This window comes from Ptychodera flava, chromosome 8, assembly GCF_041260155.1.
Source record: "Ptychodera flava strain L36383 chromosome 8, AS_Pfla_20210202, whole genome shotgun sequence".
Classification (NCBI taxonomy): domain Eukaryota; kingdom Metazoa; phylum Hemichordata; class Enteropneusta; family Ptychoderidae; genus Ptychodera; species Ptychodera flava.
In genome coordinates this window covers 9,737,354-9,761,248 of record NC_091935.1, presented here as the reverse complement: position 1 = coordinate 9,761,248, position 23,895 = coordinate 9,737,354, and the positions used below count along the sequence as shown (strand labels likewise).

At 35.7% G+C, this 23,895-nt stretch overlaps 1 protein-coding gene across 2 annotated transcripts in view; it reads right to left on the bottom strand.

Moving 5' to 3' along the window:
• The window catches only part of LOC139138422 (receptor-type tyrosine-protein phosphatase epsilon-like), a 47,387-nt gene extending 25,975 nt beyond the window's left edge, over positions 1–21,412 (bottom strand). Inside the window, exons 1-12 of one of the 2 annotated variants that reach the window (XM_070706804.1) lie at positions 21,336–21,412; positions 20,616–20,912; positions 19,796–20,107; positions 18,458–18,613; positions 9,642–9,794; positions 8,266–8,509; positions 7,833–7,899; positions 6,094–6,209; positions 4,979–5,195; positions 4,090–4,204; positions 2,741–2,908; positions 1,796–1,985 (exon numbers count right to left, since the gene is read on the bottom strand). In XM_070706804.1, the coding sequence (XP_070562905.1) occupies positions 1,796–1,985; positions 2,741–2,908; positions 4,090–4,130 (399 nt within the window). In that variant the 5' untranslated portion in view covers positions 4,131–4,204; positions 4,979–5,195; positions 6,094–6,209; ... (5 more) ...; positions 20,616–20,912; positions 21,336–21,412. Of the gene's footprint in view, positions 1–1,795; positions 1,986–2,740; positions 2,909–4,089; positions 4,205–4,978; positions 5,196–6,093; positions 6,210–7,832; positions 7,900–8,265; positions 8,510–9,641; positions 9,795–18,457; positions 18,614–19,795; positions 20,108–20,615; positions 20,913–21,335 lie in introns of those variants that run through there. The other variant, XM_070706805.1, reaches the window with a different exon arrangement.
• Positions 21,413–23,895: the final 2,483 nt, after the last annotated feature.

Sequence of the window (23,895 nt, the reverse complement as noted above, 5' to 3'; positions counted from 1 at the left end):
CAAAATATGCCTTTGCTGGATACCAAATATATAGGGCGAAATATCAGCCATGTTAAGCAAAATCCACACAACAGCATTGATCCTTTTCTAATTTGATTTGATTTGCTTATGTTATCCTGTATGACAGTCAGTACAATATGGAACTTGAACACAACACAGTGAATAAGTATGCTGTAAGTGAAATGGTGTGGCTGCATCCACATGCAGCAATAGGAGTGCCTTGTTCTCTCATCCCTCATTTCCAACCTGTCCCATCCCTGAAAAAATAGTTTGGTCTTATATTTATAATGTTAATAATTTCTGTATTTGTTAAAATGTGCGCATCTCAAAAACTTTTGATCATAAACATTTTCATTGTTTTTATAGCTGACCAATCAGTTAACCTGTTTATTTGAATATTTGCGCATTTTTCCTCAGTATTTGACATTTTCTGAATACCTTCTTATTCAGTTTGTCATTTTCTAAAAGTTTAAATGCTCCATTGTGTGGTCAAGCTTTCCACAAGCATCAAATGTGGTACTTCATATAGGAGGGTCTGCCTCTAGAGGGCGGGCATCATGAACACTCCTGTGTTTGTTGGTTAATTCCTCCACATAAACTTCTGATTGTACTGTAAACATTGAACATGGCCGACGTACGATTTTGCTGTCTAAAACTTTCACTCATTTTCGTTCATATGACTCTGAAACTCCAGGAAACGATTGGGGAAGAAAGGGTTATCTTGAAATATTGAGGTACTCGCCGATATTTTGCAAAATTAAATGAGAAAAAATGCAAGGAAAATGCCGACAGGCTTACACAATGACAGTTTTCAGACTCGGAGGCATATGATCATCTCTGCAGATTATGCAACAGGCCCAGATCACGTGAGGCCATGAGGGGATATCCACGCAACTCAGTACCAAACACTAGCGCTCACAGAGTGAGCAAACACAAAGTGAGTACCCCTAACGTCAGCTCAGTAGTCTGTAATACAGTAGATTGTAGTCAACTAAGAAACCTTGGAGAAAGGCTTAACACTGTGGCTATGCCGCTAAGTCCCTTTTGATTTTTGTCATAGCTCAAAATCGTTCTCCAACACCTCAACCTGAGCCATGAACACCCCCACCAGTTTATGATATGACCCATCACAATGGCATGACGTCCATGGATCTTGACAGACGGAAGTCTTGACAGACGGAAGTTCTTGACAGCAGCATATTGGTTTTCAACTCTAATACCTTCTCTGTCTATAAATAGACACGAGAAGGTAAAAATGAAAGCTCTGTAACTCAAGATTTGCTCAAGGAAAGCTATTCATCTTCAAAATCTAAAGCTGACTGAATTCAAATTTTTGGCTCCTAGAAGTGAATTACTCCAAATCCTAATGGCAAATTCAAAGTAATGGCTGCTATACTATGTGGTTTTGAGAAGAAGAGAAAATGCATCAGCACAACAAATCAGCAAAAAGCCACACATTTGGAGCTTGTCCTTTAACACCAGTTTCCTAATGATCAATTGGATACATCATTCATTGAAACATAGCTTATATGGATGTTCCTGTTTTTCATAAATTTTCTAAAGAAACATGATTGTTATTTTTTACTCAAGCTAATAGTTAACTCCAACTTTTCATTAAAATTATGTGATGAAAACACAGATTGGTTGAAGGCTAACTTAAAATTTGCATACAATCTTACAATGTTACTATCTGGCTCCAAGGTACCTGAAGTCTTAACTGTCATTTCTAACTCCATGGTATCAAGAAGTGAGAGAGTAACCACATTTATATGTCTGTGTTTAGTTAATGACTTACCTCTCCCCCGTTAGGATTATCAACATACGCCCTGACGAAGGCTTGATATACAGTCTCTGGTTCCAGTTCCCCATTGTAGACTGAGTCACCAAAGACAACGGTATCTCGGCGCTTCCTGGAGCTTTCATCACTGCCCTGGCATGACGTTCGACTCTCAGAGCCAACCTGAACGTACTCTTTGAAATCATTTCTACAAAAGGAAAAAACAAATTGTCCGCTCAAAGATGTCTCTCTCTCATTCTCAGAATGGGTGAAAAGCATCTGATTCAAAAATATTGTTTCAGTTGTTTACGAATCAGTTAATGGCAAACTAAAAGTGGTTCTAAATTGCTGTCATATTTTTTGGTATTTAAACTAGAACTTCCGTAAAACCGATGAACTTGCTGACAACATTTGCAGCAAAGACTGTGGAAACTGCATAATAGAAGACAGAAAGGTAGGCAAAGGGTAAGAATTGGCAAACGAATGATCAACCGTAAAGTAGGACATAAAAATAAAAGTTCTGACTTCAGGTGTGGTGGATACATAGTTGACTTTGCCTGAGTTTACTGGTAAATATGTTATGATGCAAAATTGCATTTGACTTTTGATTACAAACTAAGATTAATCCTTTCAAACCTGGAAGTTACAATTACATTATTAGACTGAATTTTGATGAATTTGCATATGAAGCTAACTTCTATGAGGTCCATTTGATTTGAAAAGTCATCCTGTTCACTGAAAACCAACACTTGGAATTTGGATGCGTAATTTTTGGAATAGAAAAAAAATACTTTTAAATTATTGTTGCTGTTTTTGAATATGAATGTCTTATGTTTGTATGTTTGAAGGAGATGAAAGCTTAGCTAGGTAGTACCAGGATTAGTTTTGGACCAGCTCTATTAACACTAGTACATTTAACCTCTATGCATGCAGCAAAATATAATAACTGTTTATAACACTCACCCATTCAACTTGACTGCTACATAGGCTGTACCGGGTTTTCCATTGGCAGTTCCATAGTCAACAACATCAGCCACAGGGAACACATCATCTGGATCTTCATCTGTGTATCTTATGAGCGAGTTGGTCTCTGCATCAAACTCAAGCTGGAAAACTACCACTTCATAACACCTGTCAATTACAACATGCCAGTCTTTAGGAGGGCTGGGTCCTAAGGACGTCAGATTGCCATCTTTGATGAAAAATAATTACATATTTGCCCTAAATTTTTGACAAGCCTTGACATACAGGAAGTTCAATCACAGAAATGATGAATATTGTTCTTTCTAGTGACAGATGTTGAAATTGAATTACCATAGCTATGTTATACATGTACAATGTACACTTAATTTTATTTAGAAAAATTTGATGCTTTTCAGTAATTTTTAATTTTTAAATTTATCTTAGTACATCCATACATTTTTCAATTTTGAATCTTGATCACAGTAAAAAATACTGAACCTGGGCCATGAAGTATGATGACAGGAAACACTGAAGCAATTTGGCAGCGGCTATGTCATCATGAAAAAAGTTCTCATCCACCTGTGTGGTGATACACGTAGATCAGTGAGATGCTTTCAGCTGCCAATGGCAGCCTGCTGTGAGAGCTACCGGTATTACTGAATATGTAGCACAACTAGATGCAAGTTCATGTACAATGTGATTCCAAACTATCTTCTTTGTTTAAGGTAGAATGTAGCTTGGGGACAGATACTCTGACGCTCAAACCCTTCCGATTCTTTTCTGATCTATCGGCTGTGGGGGACTCATTTTGAAGCCCTTGGAGTAAGAAAAACTTTCAACATCATCTTAGTTTTTTGAATATTGAAGATTTATATTTTTTTAGAGTTACCGTATTAACACAGAGATGGCAGCCATTTTCAATTTTAAATATTGGTAAATCTTGGGTAACTTCTTTCTCTGGTACTAAAATTGCACAGTGACATTTTTATTCTTTATTTTCAAAGCGAACGGTTAAAAGACTTGAGGAAAGCTTGAGCAAACATTTAGGTCTTTCACTTAAGGGGTGCATATTACCTTTAAGTCATCTAAAATCAGCAACCAAAGCAAATTTTACCATACAGATACATGTAACTAATCATACTGGAATGCAACAACATGCCCAGCTGCTTCAATAAATATACATGACCTTTAGTAATTTGTATCTTATATTGCAGTGAACATATCCTGTGCCATTCAGTAGTGTCCATACTGGTTTGACTCGGTACTAATGTTCAAACTCCATCACTGCAATACTTAGAACAGGTGGATGTGATACGGTATATCTGCAGATATTGAGCATATACACAAACCTGATAGGTCCATTTCTACTAGAAGCTTCTTCTAACTGCATCCAGAAGCCTGTGTGTGTAGGTGCTCTAGGTCCTTTGTCATCAACGGTCTGCGGTGGTGCTATGGAAGGTGGTTCTGTGGATACGAAAGACATGAATTGATAAAGAATCCTCTTTTGAACTTCACTTTGATGGATGCAAAACAATCAGTGTTGTCAGTTTTAACTCTTTTAAACCTAATTTCCTGTATGGAGGTCAAAGTCAGCCATCTGAAACATCACAGTTCTATGAAAGTGTGGCTGTGAAAGAGTTAAAGGTTCATTTGACACCACAATGGCAATTAGTTCAAAAACTCTCCTCACATGCCAGCAAATTTATGTCTATGATTTTGTATTAGAAGGGCAGCACCTATGATTTGAAGTACTTCCATTTGTTCTATTCTGTCTGTAAAATACAATTTCTCATCCCATTATCAAAATACACAGCGTTCATCACGTCAATTCTACAGTATGTGTTCATGATGTGTAAAGTCACAGTTGAAAACTGAATTTTTCTTTGATTCGAACTAGAATTTATTTGCCAACAATGGCACTGTACACTGTTACACAAAGCACTGGGTTTGCAAGGCTCATACTGCATTCTGTAAAATACAATAGGGAGGAGAAAGGAAGAGAAAGAAGTAGTTTTCATTAAAATGAAAATATTGACAGTCACAAATACAGTATCTTTGATGGATCTGATAAATTTGGATGGTTACTACAATGATAACACTTTGATTGAAATACTAAACTCTGATTTGGGGATTTCAAACCAAGAGGACATGCATTGTGTATTAAGGTATGTAGGCTTCTGCCCTCTGTAAATATTTGTCTCATATTTAAGAGTTCACGAAGTCACAGTATTTATTTACCATTTGGTGGAGTTCTACAGCTGACAGTATCAGTACTTGGATCACTTTCTTCAGCATACGTCGCTGCCTTTACTCTAATTTGATAATCAGAGTATGGAAGTAGACTTGCTTTGGATATTGAATAATTTCTGGAAGTGCTTGATGCTTGCCATTCACCATTGCCTTCTACAGTGGAATCAAAACCTACTGCAGTTTGTTTGTGTATGGTGTACTCCAACTGTCAAAGTAAAAATGTTGACAAACTTTCAAGAATGTCATCACAACCTCATGCTTTCAACCTTAAACCAAAAATCAAAGTGTTTTAAAAGGTAGCTTTGAGAAGACTGAAGTTGATGTGCTACATGTAAAGACACCAGTGAATGGCTACATGTGTATAGAGAAGATAATGAAACGTAAATGTCAATGACACTGGCTCCCAAATGGAAAAACACATGGGCAATGCATACATGAAGAGGCACCCCTTCAATCTAGACTACACAACTAGCTATTATTGCCATAGTCATACATGTATGGGCATGGTACTACCCCTAACTGAAGTGATGCATTACAAAGCTGAAGACACAGTGACAACTTTCATAAAGTGGACAACTCATCGACCAATATGCATCAATCCATCTAAACGAAATCAAACCGCACAACTCTATAAGCTCTGGTAGTGGTAAATTCTGTGTGAGCTCAAAATCCAACAAAAAGAGTTTTGTTGAGAGAAATGTGTTGAGTGCATACTATGTTGATTGAGAGACATGAGACCCTGTGATTTGCTTGGCTCAGAAAATAATCAGTATGACTAACTCACAACTGGCATAAGTATTCCTTGCCTACATGTACAGGAGTGTCCAGGAATACATGTACACTTGGACGCTCTCAATGGCAATCGCACAAAACTAATAAGGCATAAGGTCCATAATACAGTCAGTTCCAACATAATTTTCAGATGGGCATTATAAACACATTTCTTTCAACAGAAATCTTGCTTACATATTTTGCTTCCCAGTACTGCTGTTGATTTGCAAAGTTTACCACTAGGGCCATATATATATTTACCAATATGTGTTTTCTCCATTCAATTTATGTTCAAATTCAACATCAAAGAATAAATGTACATATAGAAGTACCGTGTAATATATAATGTCGCCATTTAGTATTGATGGTTCCTGCCAGCACACATTACAGTCCGGGGAGGTGGGAACATTGCCATCACAAAGTTTGACTTGTCTTGGAGGGGATGGTTCTACAAAAACATTAATAGTTTTACATGTAATGCATGCAAGTAGGAGAAAAAATATTTTACTGATGATTGTTATGACATTCTAGTGTTGCATGTTAGGTAATTCATGTACAATGTCAGATTGACACTTTTATTTCTGCAAATGTCAAAAATTATTGCACAATGCCTGAACATTCCTTGTACTTTAAAACAAACTGGGTAACAAAATCATTATTGACCCTAAGGACGCACTGAATATAAAACTAAAAACATTCTGCCATATTCTTGCTGATTTTTGTACAAACCCATGTCTTAATCATCAATTCAATTGTCTCACACTATGGGTAGGATATACAGTGGTTTGCTTTGCAGCATTGGCATTACGCGAAGTAGAAATATTGTCTAAATTGAGGTATTGTCAACACTGTCAGGAGTAATTATCAGTTGAGCAGTAATTCCAGTCGACCACAGAGAAATCAACTTTGCCAAAGTTGAAACATTGCTTGCCAAGAGGTCAGTAAAAACAACTATACCTGAAAGCAAGTGATATGACTTGGACAGTGCATGGACGGATGTGGTGGTGTTGTTTAGACTACGTCTGACCTCCTGCTAGACAATGTTTCAACATTTGCAGAGTTGATTTTTTATAATCGACTCATGTTACTGCTTAGCTGTTATTGCACCCGACAGTGTTGGCAACACCTCAATGTAGATAATGTCTAGTTTGTCTAATGCCAATGTTTCAAAGCAAAACCACTGTAATAAAAAAAATATCAAAAGTGCAATGACATACATACATGTACATGTAGGTATATGTGGACTATAAAAAAGTGCAAATATGTACACTTTCATAGAGTCATGATGGAAAATCAATGAATAGCAACTATTAAGTAAGGATATACCGGTATACATACTTTCCACAGAAAGTTTTAAAATTTTGCTAAAAATTGCCTACAGAAAACTGGTAACTATTCTTTTTCCTCATCAAAAATCAAATCAGATGTCACACGTGGAGTTTCGGAGTTAGAGAAATAGGTAGCCTTAGATTTATCAATATTTGAAATTCCTATAATACATGTATATTAATTCTATTTTATGAAAATATTTTTTTTTGATTTTCATAAAAAAAAACAAAGTAAAAGCCCTATTGTCTCCTTAGATTTGAAAACAATCTACATGAGCAGCAGACAAAAGAAGAATTGTGAAAATTTGAGTCTAAAAAATGCTGGAGTGTTATTACCAGTATGTTCAAAATGAAAGGTTGGAATTCGATTAGTCTTATTGCACCTACACTTGTGGTAAAGTTGAACTGGTTTTTTGTTTGAAACCATTAATATGCAAATAAGAATAATCAACATCTGCAACACATAAATGTCATCTCATGATTATCAAATTAAAATACATGACTTTGATATCCTTCTATCATGGAAGATGTGCAATGAAAAAAAGATAATCTCAAAACTATGAATTTCAAAAAAAAATTTTCAAAATTTGATATACATTCTCAAAAAGATTTGTTGAGAAACAAGTGAGATACATAATGTAATGCAACAACATAATGTAATGCAACAGATAGATTTCCAAATTATTTATAGAGGCAGGTGTAGTACACTTTTTAAGACATGATGCGATGACATTAAGACTTACTTCCATGACTTGTTGTTGCGCTCTTAGTGGCATCCTCACTGCAATTGAGCCGATTGCACACCTTTATCTGTGTTTGGAAAATAAAAATCACTTGGAGTTCAAAATGGCTTTCAAAACAGTCTGTAAAAATTTGACTGTTGATCACAGATCTTGAAGCACTCTAAGGTTTATTGTTATATAATTTGGATGGAATGTCAACAGAACTTGAATATCTCACAAGCTCTCACCATTTGTACACTTAGAACTTCATGCTTCTTGAGCAAGCATGCTTAAACAGTGAAACTTATTTACAAAGCCTTCATCGTTGTTTTCGTTAGTGAGATCACTTGGCAATGAATACAACATTACGCTCTGCTTGTCAAAACGCATTGAAAAATCTTGCATTTGACGAGCAAATGCTGCCATCTACAATTAATGGTAAGACAGTACTTACTATCACTGTGTACTCGTATATGCTGATAAGCCTCCGAAGTTATCTTTATAATCTGTCAATTCATCCTCAGGACTTTCAACATTGGTGAAATTGTAATGACGGATTTGCTGACTCAGTACATTGTTCAAAAGTTTGAGTTCATAGCGATTCGTTACGCCTCTTGGAATTAAAGATGGCTTCCATCTCACTTCTAGTTCAGTGGAAGATTTATTCACAAACTGTACTATGAGAACCTTATCTGGAACTTTAATGTAAAAAGATAATTTTGTCAATCAAAGTGAAATTTTGATTTTTTTGCTTTGGATAACATTTGAACACAATATCTGTTCTCCTCCCCTAAATTCAGGACATATATAATACAGAATTCAATATTGATAATGTTTTTGCTCAATGCTTCCAATGGCCCCACCACAAGGGACCCTGTTTTTACACTGTGTCCGAAAATCATTTCTGTTGAGGTTTTGGCTAAATTGAGTAAGGTGGAGTCAATTATATCACATAGCAAAGAATAAGCAGGGATGTTAGTATTGCAGTTATCTTCTGTTTAATTGCTGATTTTGAGGGAAAAAGAGTGTTGTTGTCTCTTCCTTTAAAGTCCATATCAAAATAACCATTTAAAATGCCTATTCTGAAGGCATAGCCAATCTATTCCTAGTTTGTCATTATTTGCCGTAAGCAAAAAATTCTCATGAACCTGAATATCAATCTAAAATTTAAAAGCTAAAAGACTTGGAATAAAAAATAACAAGAAAATACTCAAAGCTACAATATTGCTCATTTTGTCCAAATCTGAACTAATCTGAAAAATCAAGTTACTGACTCGCAGATTTTAAAAGCATGTAAAAGGGTTGTACATGAAATCGACCGCTTCTGAAATCTATTCTGACTATCAAGTGTGAGATCGTTTTACCTTGGCTGAATTTTTAACATGTTTTATAGTATGCAGGTTCTGGCCATGACCTCAGCTTCAAAGACATACACTAGCTTTGCCTGTAGTAATACACTCTAAACATGATAAATGCTATTCTGTAATACTTGTACATGGATATTTTTTATAATGACAACAGTATTTTTCATCGGATATTGGATATCGATTGGATATTGGGTTTGAAAATGTTTGGAAACATGCAAAGACTGACATGTATTCCTAATATAGAACTACATGTATTAAAATGAGCACATAAACTTGTCCCTTATTGAAATCGGTATTCAGTCATGCAGCATTTCAACAAACAATATTTAGCTTTCAAGTATAAATTACTAGAAAAAACATCAAAGGATATATTACACATAATTATTTTTTTAAGGTTACTTTTCTCCATACTTTCAATCACATCTCTAGCAAAGCATCATAAGAGAATTCTTGTCAGTATTACCTCCTTCTAGAGTTCTGGCACTTATCATGGTTGAGAATGAACTTTCGAGAAGATCACTGCCATTTTGGTTTGTGTTAATGGCAGTCACTTGGACTTGATAGTTTGTGTAGGCTTCCAACTCATCAATTGTTAGAGAAGTTTCTGTACCAATTGCTGTTGAAATAAACATTATCACTTATAGTCTGTCATACTGGTAGATATATTGAATGTCAAGAGAAACATACTTAGATATTATTCCCTAATATTTTTCTTCCTTCGGCTTGGAAAAAACTCATGATATAATGACTATGTCACCATGAGTCAGAGATAAGTGGTGACAAGGTCATTACATGATGAGTATTTTCCAAACCGAATGAAGAAAAATAAAAGGGAATAATATATTTATCACATGCATAGGCCAAGAATTGAATATTTTTTGCAAAATAAAAGGACTTTTCTGCAACAATTCCACTTATAAACTTCTAAACTACATTTGATATGATATCGATACACCATGGGCAAGTTGTCAATCAATTTTAGTTGCCGGTTGCATGCATAAGGTAGTACTACGTGAACATGGTGCAGCACCTACATTTGTGTATGGAGGAAATGCCAGATGACCCTCATACAACACATATCTTCCACAAAGTTATACAAGATTTCGAAGATAGTAAAGGCCTAAAGATCTAACTCAGACAAAGTTACGCTATTTTTGGAGAGTGAAAAATCAACTGAATCTCAACAGCACAAACACTGTGTAACATCGCACCAACAGCACTCTGGTTGCAATGCTTACGGAACCTACGGTAATGTGACCAGCTTCAAGTTTGTTGTTTCCGAAAATTATTCACGTAATACAATTAGGGAAATACAAGCTTTACATTCTTGTTTTTTTGCAGATAGGATTATTATTGTCATAGTCTGTGAAAATATTGATTTCATTTCACGGCTTGGAGGAGCACTTGACTTCACCTGTTGCAGAGGAAACTGCATGTCTATTGCATGAATGTACTCCTTGCATATTGGCTACAACACTAAAACAGAACTCATGTATTTTGTCGAGCTGTAAAAGTTATCACTGATTTATACAAATTTTCAAATCAAACATATTTTGATCCCAGGAGAAATACATGTATGCATCACCATGTTGTTTGAACATTGACGAGCACGTCAAAGATTGACGCAAAAAGAGTACCAACACACCAAAGTTGATAACATACATGCGAGTTATAGTGATGTAGAATGACCAGAGAATAAATCCCTGTATTTTTTGTTCTGAAATGACAAACTTAGCTTGTGCATTTGATATTTATTTAGAGGTTATAAGCGGCAAGCGAGGGTATTTGATTGCAGATAGAAGACCTCTGGGTGTGAAAATTAGCATATTTAGCGGGAAATAATTACCGAGCAAAGGGAGGTGATTATTTCACCCATTTATAACCTCATTATAATATGCTAACGTTAAATACAGGTGGCCAATGTTGTTATTTAGAACCGAAGTTAGAACGACGGTTCAGGTACCCAGCCTCAAAACAAACTCTAAAAAATACCGTCAAGGACAGTGTGCTCACATTCGATTTGAATTGGTCCATTCGAGAAATATATAAAGCAGGAAAAACAAGAATGACAAAAGCAAATAAGGTCTGCAACTTAGGTACTGGAGGTCATCTTTAGGAACATGCATATCAACTTCTATAGCAATGGGACGAGCAGATCCTAAATACATAAGTAAATATCAACAACAAAAATAGACAGAGAAGGTTTGATAAAAAGAAAAGGTGGGAGTGGGTAAAAAATGTACAAGGGATCTGGTAAAAAAGTAATGCTACCTCATCAATCTTCTAGACCCTACCCCTCCTGAATATCAAATGTTCCATTCCTTGGTATTACATAACACCAGATGACAGGAAATGTATTGAGAACCTTGTGGTTGTAAATTCATTGTATAATTTTACAACCTTGTGGTTGTAAATACAATGTGAGTGTTATCATTCTAATGTAAACAGCACTTAAGTTAGTTACAGATGGTGAAATGCCTTCCACTGTGGGCGGTGATTACAACATCTCTGGAATTATCCTGGATCCAAATTTCTCATCAGTTCTTGTATGTCATACATAAAAAAGTTGCAAAAATTGGTCCGCAATGAAAAAATTCACCTCAGCTTTGTTTTCTGGATCAAATTTTCCTACTAATTTGATACCAAATATGACAAAATTATGTTCACAGCCTTCAAAACTGTCTCACAAACATATCCTGGGTTGGTGTAGGTCATTTAAGGTCACAAACTGAAAAAATAGCGTCAATGACACTGTAGCTCCCATCCTGGACTATTTAGTGTTTGTTCTCTGGTCAGATATTTGAACATGTGTGAAAGGGATAAAGTGCATGAAGTGAAAATACTTAAATGAAATGTACTGGAGACAGTGAAATATGTTTAATGTAATTATTCAGAATATAAAATGGAAAAAATACAGAATTAGATATATCGAATACTGTGATACAACCATTAACTCAACAAGTCATTTACAATGACATAGTCCCCACTTGTAATAGAAGTATTAGTCTTGATGGGGCAGGAAAATGTGGTCATTAAGAAGTATCACTGGAGTGTATATGTTGAGATCTATGGGCACATAGGTCTATGTCGTTGTTCCCAATTTGAAACACATGAGGCATGTCTAAGTTATGGTTCTAAATCGGGAAAAAAGATCAGACCTCTAGCAGTATTGGCCAGCCAAGAAATACATATGCGCATTATAAATGAGGTACAAGATGTGACATCTTAAGGTCTAATATTCTATCAAAATTGGAGGGTATAGAACTTGTGGTTACTGAAATATGCATATATATGTATAATCAAGGTCAAAGGTCATCGAGGTCACATGACATTTTGAAAAAAAAATTATATTGCTAATTAATCCCTATATGCCAAAAAATCAGATCTCTAGCTCTATTCGCTTGCCCAGAATTAGATGTGTACATAATTAATGAGGTAAAGCATGTGTTGTCATAAGGTCTCCCATCCTACTAAATACAAAGGACATAGCACTTGTGGTTACTTATTTATTGACATAAACATATATTTTAGGTAAAAGGTCATCGAGGTCACATGACATTTGGTCAAAAATTTTTCTTCTATAGTTATCCCTATATACCAAAAATCAGACATCCAGCTCTATTGGCTCGCTCAGAATTAGATATGCGCATAATTATTGAGGTACGGTATGTGGCGTCATAAGGTGTCCAATCATACCAAACATGAAGGGTGTAGCACTTGTGGTTACCGAGTTATGGAAAAATATGTATATTTGAGGTCAAAGGTCACCAAGGTCACGTGACATTTTGTCAAAAAAATTGTTTTGCTAAGTTATCCCTATATACCAAACATCAGACCTCTAGCTCTATTGGCTCGCTCAAAATTAGATATGTGCATAATTAATGAGGTACAATATGTGGCGTCATAAGCTGTCCCATCATACCATACATGAAGGGTGTAGCACTTGTGGTTACTGAGTTATGGACAAATATGTATATTTGAGGTCAAAGGTCACCGAGGTCACGTGACATTTTGTCAAAAAAATTGTATTGCTAAGTTATCCCTATATACCAAAAATCAGACCTCTAGCTCTATTGGCTCACTCAAAATTAGATATGTGCATAATTAATGAGGTACAATATGTGGCGTCATAAGGTGTCCCATCATACCTATATGAAGGGAGGTAGCACTTGTGGTTACTGAGTTATGGACAAATATGTATATTTGAGGTCAAAGGTCACCGAGGTCACGTGACATTTTGTCAAAAAAATTGTATTGCTAAGTTATCCCTATATACCAAAAATCAGACCTCTAGCTCTATTGGCTCGCTCAAAATTAGATATGCGCATAATTAATGAGGTACAATATGTGGCGTCATAAGGTGTCCCATCATATCATACATGAAGGCTGTAGCACTTGTGGTTACTGAGTTATGGACAAATATGTATATTTGAGGTCAAAGGTCACCGAGGTCACGTGACATTTTGTCAAAAAAATTGTTTTGCTAAGTTATCCCTATATACCAAAAATCAGACCTCTAGCTCTATTGGCTCGCTCAAAATTAGATATGGGCATAATTAATGAGGTACAATATGTGGCGTCATAAGCTGTCCCATCATACCATATATGAAGGGTGGTAGCACTTGTGGTTACTGAGTTATGGACAAATATGTATATTTGAGATCAAAGGTCATCAAGGTCACATGACATTTTGTCAAAATATCCGAGATATCTGCGTGAACGGATGGAGACTCATGGATGGACGAACAGACGGACATGACCCAATCTATAAGCTCACTGGACTTCATCCGTGGGGACTAAAAATTGTGTCACTGCATCCTTTTGCAATATGAATACGATGAGAAACTAAATTTTTATTTTTCGTGGCCTTATACATGGGAGTCTATGGAGATCTGCCTTATACATGGGAGTCTATGGACGTGTAAACTAAAAATATGCAAATTTCACCACGATTTGCCCAAATTTGGGAAAGGTCACTCCTATGCACTTCCATACCAAGTTTCAAATCAATCGGACTTGTGGTTTCAGAGCAGGAGATTTTTTGACCAAAAATGGGAGAAAATTACAAAAAAATTCATGAAAAATAGCAAGTCACAGATACTGACCCAAGATGTGCACAATCATTTCATGTTAGCCCAAAGTACTTACATGCTAATTTTTCATGTAATCTGCTCAGTGGTTATTGAGTTTTTTCAATTTTGACTGTTTTTACATTTTTTCACTTAATTTGCAAATTTTTGGCAATGACAACTTCATTTGAACAAAATCTCATCTACAGCCCATCATCCATGTACACACCAAATATCAAGATGAAATGTACAGCGGTTTTGGAGTTTTTGATGTTGACGGACAGACATACAGACATACAGACATACAGACATACATACATACATACAGACATTTCCCTAGCCTATAAGAATAGCTTCCATTGCCATATATACATATGGCTATGGGAGCTAAAAATTACCTAAAATATACAAATTTGGGGGTTTCCCAACACTTTGAGCAGAAAATTTATCTAATAACATCCCTCGGGACTTTATACCAAATTACAAAGCTATCAAACAAGTAATTTTGAGAACAAGTTTTCTTGACCAAAAATGACAATATTGTCTTAAAAATACAAATTTGTATATTTCAGGACAATTTCCACATATCTAACTATTGTCATCTCTGTACGTCTGTGTACCAAATATAAAAGCTGTCTGTCCAGGAGTTTTAAAAAGAAAATACTGTTTAAGATTTTTTGACCAAAAATGACAAAATTGCTCCAAAATAGTAATTTTCCCAATTTTGTCATAATTTCAACAAATTACAAGAGAGCGATTGAGCTGGCAGTTTCAGAGAAGAAGAATTTTTACTGAAAATGAGAAAAATCACCAAAAAATTCAGTAAAAATACAAAATTAAGGATATCTTCACAATATTCATAAAACTGTATAAGGTTCACCTAAGGTACTTGCACACAAATTTTCAAAGCAATCAAAACAGCGGTTCTCGAGATATTAATTCTTGACCATTTTCACATTTTGTAAGCTCATTTGCATAATTTTGGCAATGCAGACTTCATTTTAAGAAAATCTTATCTATAGCCCAGGATGCATCCACACACCAAATACCAAGCTGAAACGTGCAGCGGTTTGCGTATTTTTGATGTTGAACGGACACACTGTACGTACATACATACATACATACATACATACATACATACATACAGACGCCATCGACTTCAGCTTATACGATAAACTCACATTGGTATAACCAAATGTGAGCTATAAAGAACGCTTTAGAATGTGCTCGTGCACAATTGAAAACGGCAACGCATCGCATCGATATCACGAATACACATAAACTTTTAAGAAATTTACTTGAAAAACGCTCAAAAAACTTTTAAAAATTATGTTGTTGTTACATCGCTGTCGCTGCTTATACAAACTCTTCATTTGTGGGTTCATCTAGCTGCACCAGACTAAAATTTAACAATCAAAATCAATCTCAAGCCGACACTTGTTCAACATCATGGGCTGTCAAGCTTTCAAGCTGGAGTTCGAAATTAGCGCGAGCTCAAAACTGTTACGCAACACGCAGTTCTTTTTGTTGAGAATATAAACCCCTGATCCAGCCAATCAGATTGCCAGATTCCAGCTAAGCATATTATAATTGACAAGCTTTGTTGTCTGTATATGAAAAGTTGCACAGGGCACAAATCACTTAAATAACAAACAATTGATATTAATATGATCTACCTATATCACGCAAACTTACTTAGTCACATTCTTTTCAGTATTTTTAACAGTACATCAGTTATACCAGGAGGAAAGCTTTTACATGTATTGGCAGCCAAAAAAAAATTTACTACTGCAACCTCAGTTTTCATTAGCTTGCCCATGAAATCATGTTAATGTGGTGTAAAATATCAGCAAAAAATTTCAAAACATCATAAATAATTTGATTTAGCTCATTTCAACAAGATCTAAATACATTTCAGTGTGACCATTGAAAGGAAGCTTCCTACCAAATTTCAAAGCAGTATGGCAAGTTGTTCCCATGTGAGCAGTGTTAATTCTCTAGCATGAGGGATTGTTAAATCCCTTACTATCTAAGCAAAATCCCCCTTGAAATATCACAAACATGTTCCATAATCCCCATATTGATGAAGCAAATCCCGATCCATACCATGATTACTTCCTATGATATAGCATAACATTGTTGATTTAACTCACTTTACCAGTAATAATCTGTCGAGACTGGGTGAATTTATATGAATGAAGTGTGAATATTTACATAATTTAAATTTGCATAATTTCTTGTGGGTGCCCTCTATGAAAACCAAATCTCCCCTTAAATTTCAAGCATAGTGAGACATTCCCTTTTAGAAACCTGGAGAAAACACTGCTGAAAGAGTTTTTAAACAAAATGAAAGAGGGCTCAATAATACTGACAGGAAAGCATAAAATTTTTAATTCTTTCATTGATGCGCACGTGAAAAATCACTGTCAGGGGTCGCACTAGCGCTCGCCACATTCGCAAAATGCGACAGAAAGTGCTGGGTGGCGAATAAAATGTCTTCTTGGTTCGCCACGCTCATGAAAGTGTGGCGAACTGGCCTCAAACTCAAAGACCCCGGTCAAATTCACGGTGGACAATGCGATACTATCAGGTGATGAAATCAATGTGACTATACTCTCGCTCTCAGCGCTACGTCAGTTTACGATACCCGACAGTGGTTGCGTACTATGCGTTCTGTCCAGCTTAGGTACGCATTGCCGAACTCAGCAAGCCATAAAGCTTTTTCTTTACCCTTTGAACCCAGTTTAGTACCATATAAGGACTAAAATAATGACATCATCCACCCTAACAATAGAGAGTTCCAGTAATTTATGCAAACTTTCCGAGAAGGGGTCAGTGGTTTACGTGAATATTAATCAGGTCGGCTGTCTCGCTGCCGTGCACTCAACGAGAGTCGAGAGACCTTATGATAGCTTTTCCGCAACTCAGACACAGAAGACGATTATATCATGTACAGCTATTGCTCTCTGAGTGATAGAAACGGTAGATTTTACCACTTTTTTGATCATATTCTATCGAAAAATGGAGCGATTTGCTAGCCAAGTTGATTGCGATTGAACGTAGCGTTGGATGGCAGCATGGCCATCATTGCGTGACGCTGAACGCTCCAGATGGTCCCCGTGGTTGAGGTTTTCTTTCAATGTTTCTCTTCTACCCCCATGGCATGATGAAGAAATTTGTAAGATTTTAGTTAAACTGAAGTGTATTTTGTTGATTTTCAAGCGACTTACAATCGATAAGCACATGCAAACTGTTCATATCATGGCCTTATCCAGCTTGTAGAGAGAGAGAGAGCAATGACGGTCGACCTAGTTTGTTTACAAATTTGTGTTGTTACTGTTAACATCATGACATATTTCCTACGTCGCGTCGCGTCTGACATGTGTCTGTTGCATCTCCACAAGGTGACTGGAAACCGTATTTTGTGAGTTTGAAGCCAATTGAAAACACTGTATTTTTAACTGAAATAAACCGGGCATGAAACTTTTATCTCAATACTTTGTGGTTTCTTTCTATCTAAAGACCGCTTTTGGTATGCTTGTCAAAATACGTGATCCAACTTTGAAAACAGATTGACTAACACAGTATGACTACGAGACACGATTAAATCAAGGCAAGTTATCGAAAGCATATGTTGTACGTACGTGAATCAAACTAATGTCAGTTGGTCCAAACACCAAATTTAATCAATAAAAAAATTAGTTAACTGTGTTTTCTTCAGCTCTTCATTCTATTACAGCTGTATACTTGCAGTTCAAACGATGGGGAAAGGAAGCCCTGTAATTGTGTGTATGTGTTGCACAATAGTTTACCTCTATGGTTGTACTAATTGAATCATATGGGTTGCTAGGATTCCTAATCACATCACAGAAAATGAACTGCACCAGTCTTTTTAAAGAAGTGTAACAAGCAGTTGCGTTCAAAAAGTCCTTGTCTGAGAAGGGGGGATTAGGGGTGGATTGCATGTGAAGTCTATGGCCTTCAAACAAGATGAGACCTTAAAATATTTGTGTTTTGATTTTATTGTACAAAATTTTAGTGTGGCTAAAGAAAGTTGTGTGTGGCTAATAAGATGTATGACCAATTCGCCACGCAAGGAATCTGTGGCTAATAACTTTGAAATCCTAGCGCTACCCCTGGCTTTCCATTGTATTATTATTAGTATTATTTTCTTATTATATTTCGGCTACAAAATACTATTCATACTTACTTTCACTAGGTTCTCCATAGTCACTTTCATCCTGTAGTTTATAGTAAACTTTGTAAGACTGCAAAATACCATGAACAATCTTGGGTGCCTCCCATGTCACCAGCAATTCAGATTCAGATTTGGCTTCTATGGTTACATCAGTTGGAGGATCAGGACCTACATAGAAACAATCAATGTTACTTTTATTTCTGACATGTAATCAAATTACAGGGTCCATACCTCAACGGAACAGAAAATTATAGACTTTTACAGCAATTCAAATGGTACTTAGATTCATAATCCATCTTCAAGGAGTATAACAGCATTGTGATTAGTACTGTCTTACAAATGTGCATGAACACATGCACCTTTTGGAGTTTTAAAACAATGCACATTTATTTCAAGATTTTTTGTTGTATTTATCATTTTACTTAAGCAGTGGCTTACTGAGAAAAAGCCACTAAGAACGGCATGAATCAATTTAAATAGAATGTGTGTGCCTTAAAAAGAAGACAGGATGAAAAATGAAGTCTATATCCAGGTAAGAGTTTCTAATGCCCCAAGTGTTATACGGCTGTACTGATGAAAAGGAATAATATGAACCAGTACTAAAAATTTCCGGAACTTAACAAGTCTAGTACCTAAAATCAAATATGGAAATAACTGAGATGGGTGTCTTGACTTTTTACTAAAATCAAAAAAAAAATACTGCACACAAATTCCTATATTATTTGCACTGAAAACATACAAGTATAGATTTTAGAGCCTGGCTATTCCTCGTACTTTTAAAGCCCGGTGCGGACTTAATCCAAAAATCTAGCAACATATTTATATAACGATTCAAATTTCAAAGGAGAACAAAGACAGAAACACCTCAGAATCTTCTTAACACTATAGTTAACCACGATCCCGGGCCTTTTCAACCAGGGCCAGCATACAGTGTACATGTAGGTCATTGGAATATTTTTAATTTGCTGTATCTACATGTATGTGTACTTTTCAGAGAAATTTGCTCATTGGGCACTGCATATTCCATACTTTCCACTGTATAATGTATCTTCCATAGAGTAGGTAAAATATTTTATGGTCCCTTTTTGTATAACGTTTCAGTAACAATTTCCCTTGTGACACATATAGAGTATCATCAATAAAGAGTTTGCTTCAAACCAAAAGTTTGTCTGTGGTCTGCTTTGACCATGCTTCCTATACTCATACTACTATCTTCAACAAACAGCTGCTAAATACAACTTCATCAATAAATAATGTATCAATCAACTGAAACTGTTGACAGTTGCTTTTGCCATTCAATAAGAGAACAATATGCATGTACGGTAAAAAGTTACTTTGTAAACCACTTACTTGATATTGGAGTCTTCACAGTTGGACTTTCAGTAAATTCACTGTATCCAAGTTCATTTATACACCTCACTCTTGCTTTATACTCTGTAAATGGTGTAAGTCCCTCAATCTGTACCATGAACATTGGTCCTCCTCCATCCACTGTTTCATAGAATGTCCATTGAGTCCATGATGCATTTGCTGGCTGGTACATATATTCAACACTGCAGTTGTTAATGACAAGATTGCCATCAAATGTCACCGTCCAGCTGAGATCAATTCGCTCTGCAGTCACAGCTTTGAACTTTGTAATAGTGACAGAGTCAGGTACCTCTGTAATTAAGATAGAAGCTTGCCCTCAATCAGAGAAAATGACGTATGTTAACAGATACAAAATAACACTGTACTCTTGACATCTGTAACATGTATACCAGATCAAAAATACAAAGCTTAAAATCACCCGCAAATTTGGTGAAATAATCATTGTCAGTTATCAAAAAGAACCTGAAGACAGGCCCACTAAATGATATCAGACCTTAAAATCACTAACTTAAGAAAAATAAGATTTCAACAAGATTCACAAACTCTCATTAAAGAAGTAGGAACGATCATTCTCCTGAGCAGCAGATACAATTTGCACATATGGATAGCAGTGAACTGGCAAATGTCAAACATTAGTGCAAGAAACAGTGAGATTAAATTTTGTTATAATTCAGTTTGTAACTAGACTACATAATTAACGCATTCTTGTTGATTATTGAACGAGCATTGTTCCAATGTAACTCAAAACCTTCGACTATGGACGTGTATACACATATTATTCAAAACTCTCATTTCTCACCCAACACAATCAGGTTAAAGTCTTCTTCTATGACTCCATATCCATTGTTAACCTGACAGCTGTAACTTCCACCATCAGATCTCACCAGCGAATTTATCCTAAGTATACTGCTCAGGGTATATCCCTGTGGATCATATGTAATATCAATTTTGAACCCAATGTTCATCAACTGCCCTGTCGATCCACTATGCCATGTTAATGTTGGTATGCGTTTGCCATGACAAGTACATCTGAATTCTGCATTCTCAGAGAGTGTCAAGTTGACTCCGACAGGAGTTTCTGTAATGACTGCTGGCACTGAAAATAAATGACAATGAATACATTTCTATACTGAACTTCAGAAATATTTTTAACCATCAGATGATCATCCATGATTGTAAGTCTACAGGTACTCGTTCAACAAATGAGAAACGATAATCCAGTACCTGTGTCAAATTGATGGGAGGTAGTAACTACCAGAAATTCTATACAGATAAGCATGTCTCTACTCTAGCACATGGAAACATTGGAATACCCCAACGAAAATTCAGTGTATAGTTGATACTCGTATCGTACTTTGATGCTATTTTGCTTCATATTTAATTTCCTGCATGTATGAAGTGCATTTCACTTTTCTTTGATGTACATAAATATACAATGCTGTGTCTATTCAGTTAGAATATCTGCAATTCTTCCACTATAATTTTAATTCACAAAGGATACGTTTACATGTATAATTACCTTGTACATCAACAGTTACACTAGCAGTAACAGTTATAGCATTAGCACCCTGTCCACTGGTAGCCACACATGCATATACACCGCTATCACGGTCAGGATCCAGATTTGTCCTCATCAAATTCACGATGCCATTTTCAGGGTCTGCTGGGTTCACCAGATCTGTCCCATGGAAGGTCCATTTCATTTGGACATTCTGACTTGGTAGATTAACGTTGCACTGTAATGCCAAGTCTGAGGCATTGGTAACTACGTATGTACTCTGCTGTACTAATGTCACACTAAGATCACCTTTAAAAACACAATGAAAGGAAAACATTAAAGCAAGCAAGTCAGCAAGCAAATATATGAAGTAAATACTGCATTTCCTTACATGATGGCAAAGTTCCAATGCCTTCAATCCACTTTAACATACTACCATCACTGTAGGTGAATCAACAACTAAAAGATTACTGTAATACATGTAACTGTAATTTTTGACATTGTTTTGTTCAAAGTGTGAAGTCATCATAGTCTACTGATTTAGAAGACTAATACTAAAGTATCAAGAACAATCGTTATCATTTGACTACAATCTCATAGACCCTGAAAAATAGCTTCCTCTTTTTTTTTAAGAATCTATGCTACAATCAGATATTTTTTAAATTTACAATTGAATGCCTATCACGCATGTAATTTACAATTGAATGCCTATCATGTATGTAATTTACAATTGAATGCCTAACACGTATGTAATAAGATAGTTCTTAACAAATCTAAACCAACTTTTGTCATAATAGTTTCTTCAATGTACAGAGCAAGTTTCATAAATTTTGATCAAGTCAATCAAGATATACTGGTATACCGGTATTGCTAATAAGGTAGTTCTGAATCATTAAATATGCAAATTAGTAATTAGCTGAAGTAAAAATATTTAATGATTGCAATAATGTTTTAATTTAGTATCTTCAATATCAACCACAAATATTGTCAACTTTGATCGAGTCGATTCAGATATGTGTCCCTAATTAGGAAAGTTATGCAAACTAGTAATGCGTTTGTCTATAACTGCTAAAACAGCTTTCATGATTTTTACATCAGTGTATCACAATATACCTATAAGTTTTGGCAACTTTGATCATGCCAATCCAGATGTATATTCTGTCTATGTATATTCTGTCTATAATCTGTCTGGGATGGACAGACAGATGGAGGGACAGATGGACACTCACACAGACATTGTGGCAATACAGGACGCCTTTGGCACTTTGCGTCACAGTGTTATAAAAAGAATACAAAACCATAAAGCAACCTCCAGCTGTTTCACACCTGTATATTGAATTGTTCTCTCAAGATATATTAGACAAAATTTTATTGAGCAGTATGTGTGATTCCTCTTCCTGTTTGTATTTTACAACTGAAGATTTACACGTTTTTAATTTTAAAAAGTCCAAACCTCTAGCCTTATTTACTTTATAGCTTAAAGCAATGGTTCATGACTCCTGTGACAATTGTTTTCCTACTGTTATCATTCATTATTAAATGCAGCAAAAGGATTTTTACTGTCCATTTTGCTTCTGAAAATAATTGATTTTTTATTTGCCACCAAAATTTGATTCATTAAAAAATGAACCAAGTAAAACGTACAGTTCTGCACTATGAACATTTTCATAAATGCATGTTTCCTTCACAGTGTTGGCTTTGCATCCACCTCGTCTAAGAATGCAGATACATGTAGGTACATTGTAGGCATAAGATGATAAGTAAAAGTATCGGTAAGTTAGCTATCCACAAAATGGTCTATTTTTTGAGATTTCAAAACAAAATGTTGTAGAATCATTAGAGCTTTCAAGAAAAGTTCGCTTATCAATATACTGTGGCAAAATGTTTCCTTGATTACCAACTTTCAGTGTTGTACCTGAAAGTGGCTGTTGCACTCCTCAGGATGAATGGACCAGTATTGAAGAAACTGTTGTACTTTATTTTACATTGTTAACTATGATCTATGTGACACATTGAAATTGCAGTGATTTGTATTTCACCAAAGCAAGCTGTTGACCATGAAATACAAAATAGTTGGTTATGACAGGGACTATAAGTGTCTCAATTATCTCTCCATCAATAAAATTTTCACACTAAACGTAAGGTCATCACTGTATTCTAAATGACCAAATGATTATACTTACGTGTGTCACAAACCATGCCATCGAACTGCGTGGTACAGGTACAAGCACCATTCACATGGTTGCACTGGGCATCAGTTATACAAGTGCACATCTGACTACACCCATTTCCATAGGTGTTGTCCGTGCAAGCTGGAATTTGAAACAGAACAGGGCATTGTGCATTGTCAATCTTATAAGGTAGCCTTAACTGATCCATAAGCACTTTCCACACTGTCAATGGTACTGTACATGTACAATTTAGGTCTGCATCATTAATACAGGTATTGTACATGTACAGCATGTGACAATGAACTTCGCACAGGCATACATGTGCAATACAAATAAATCCACACAGTATTCTACATGTACTATCAGGTAAGCCTGACATTTCATTATGGCTTACAGGATGGATGTCAAAT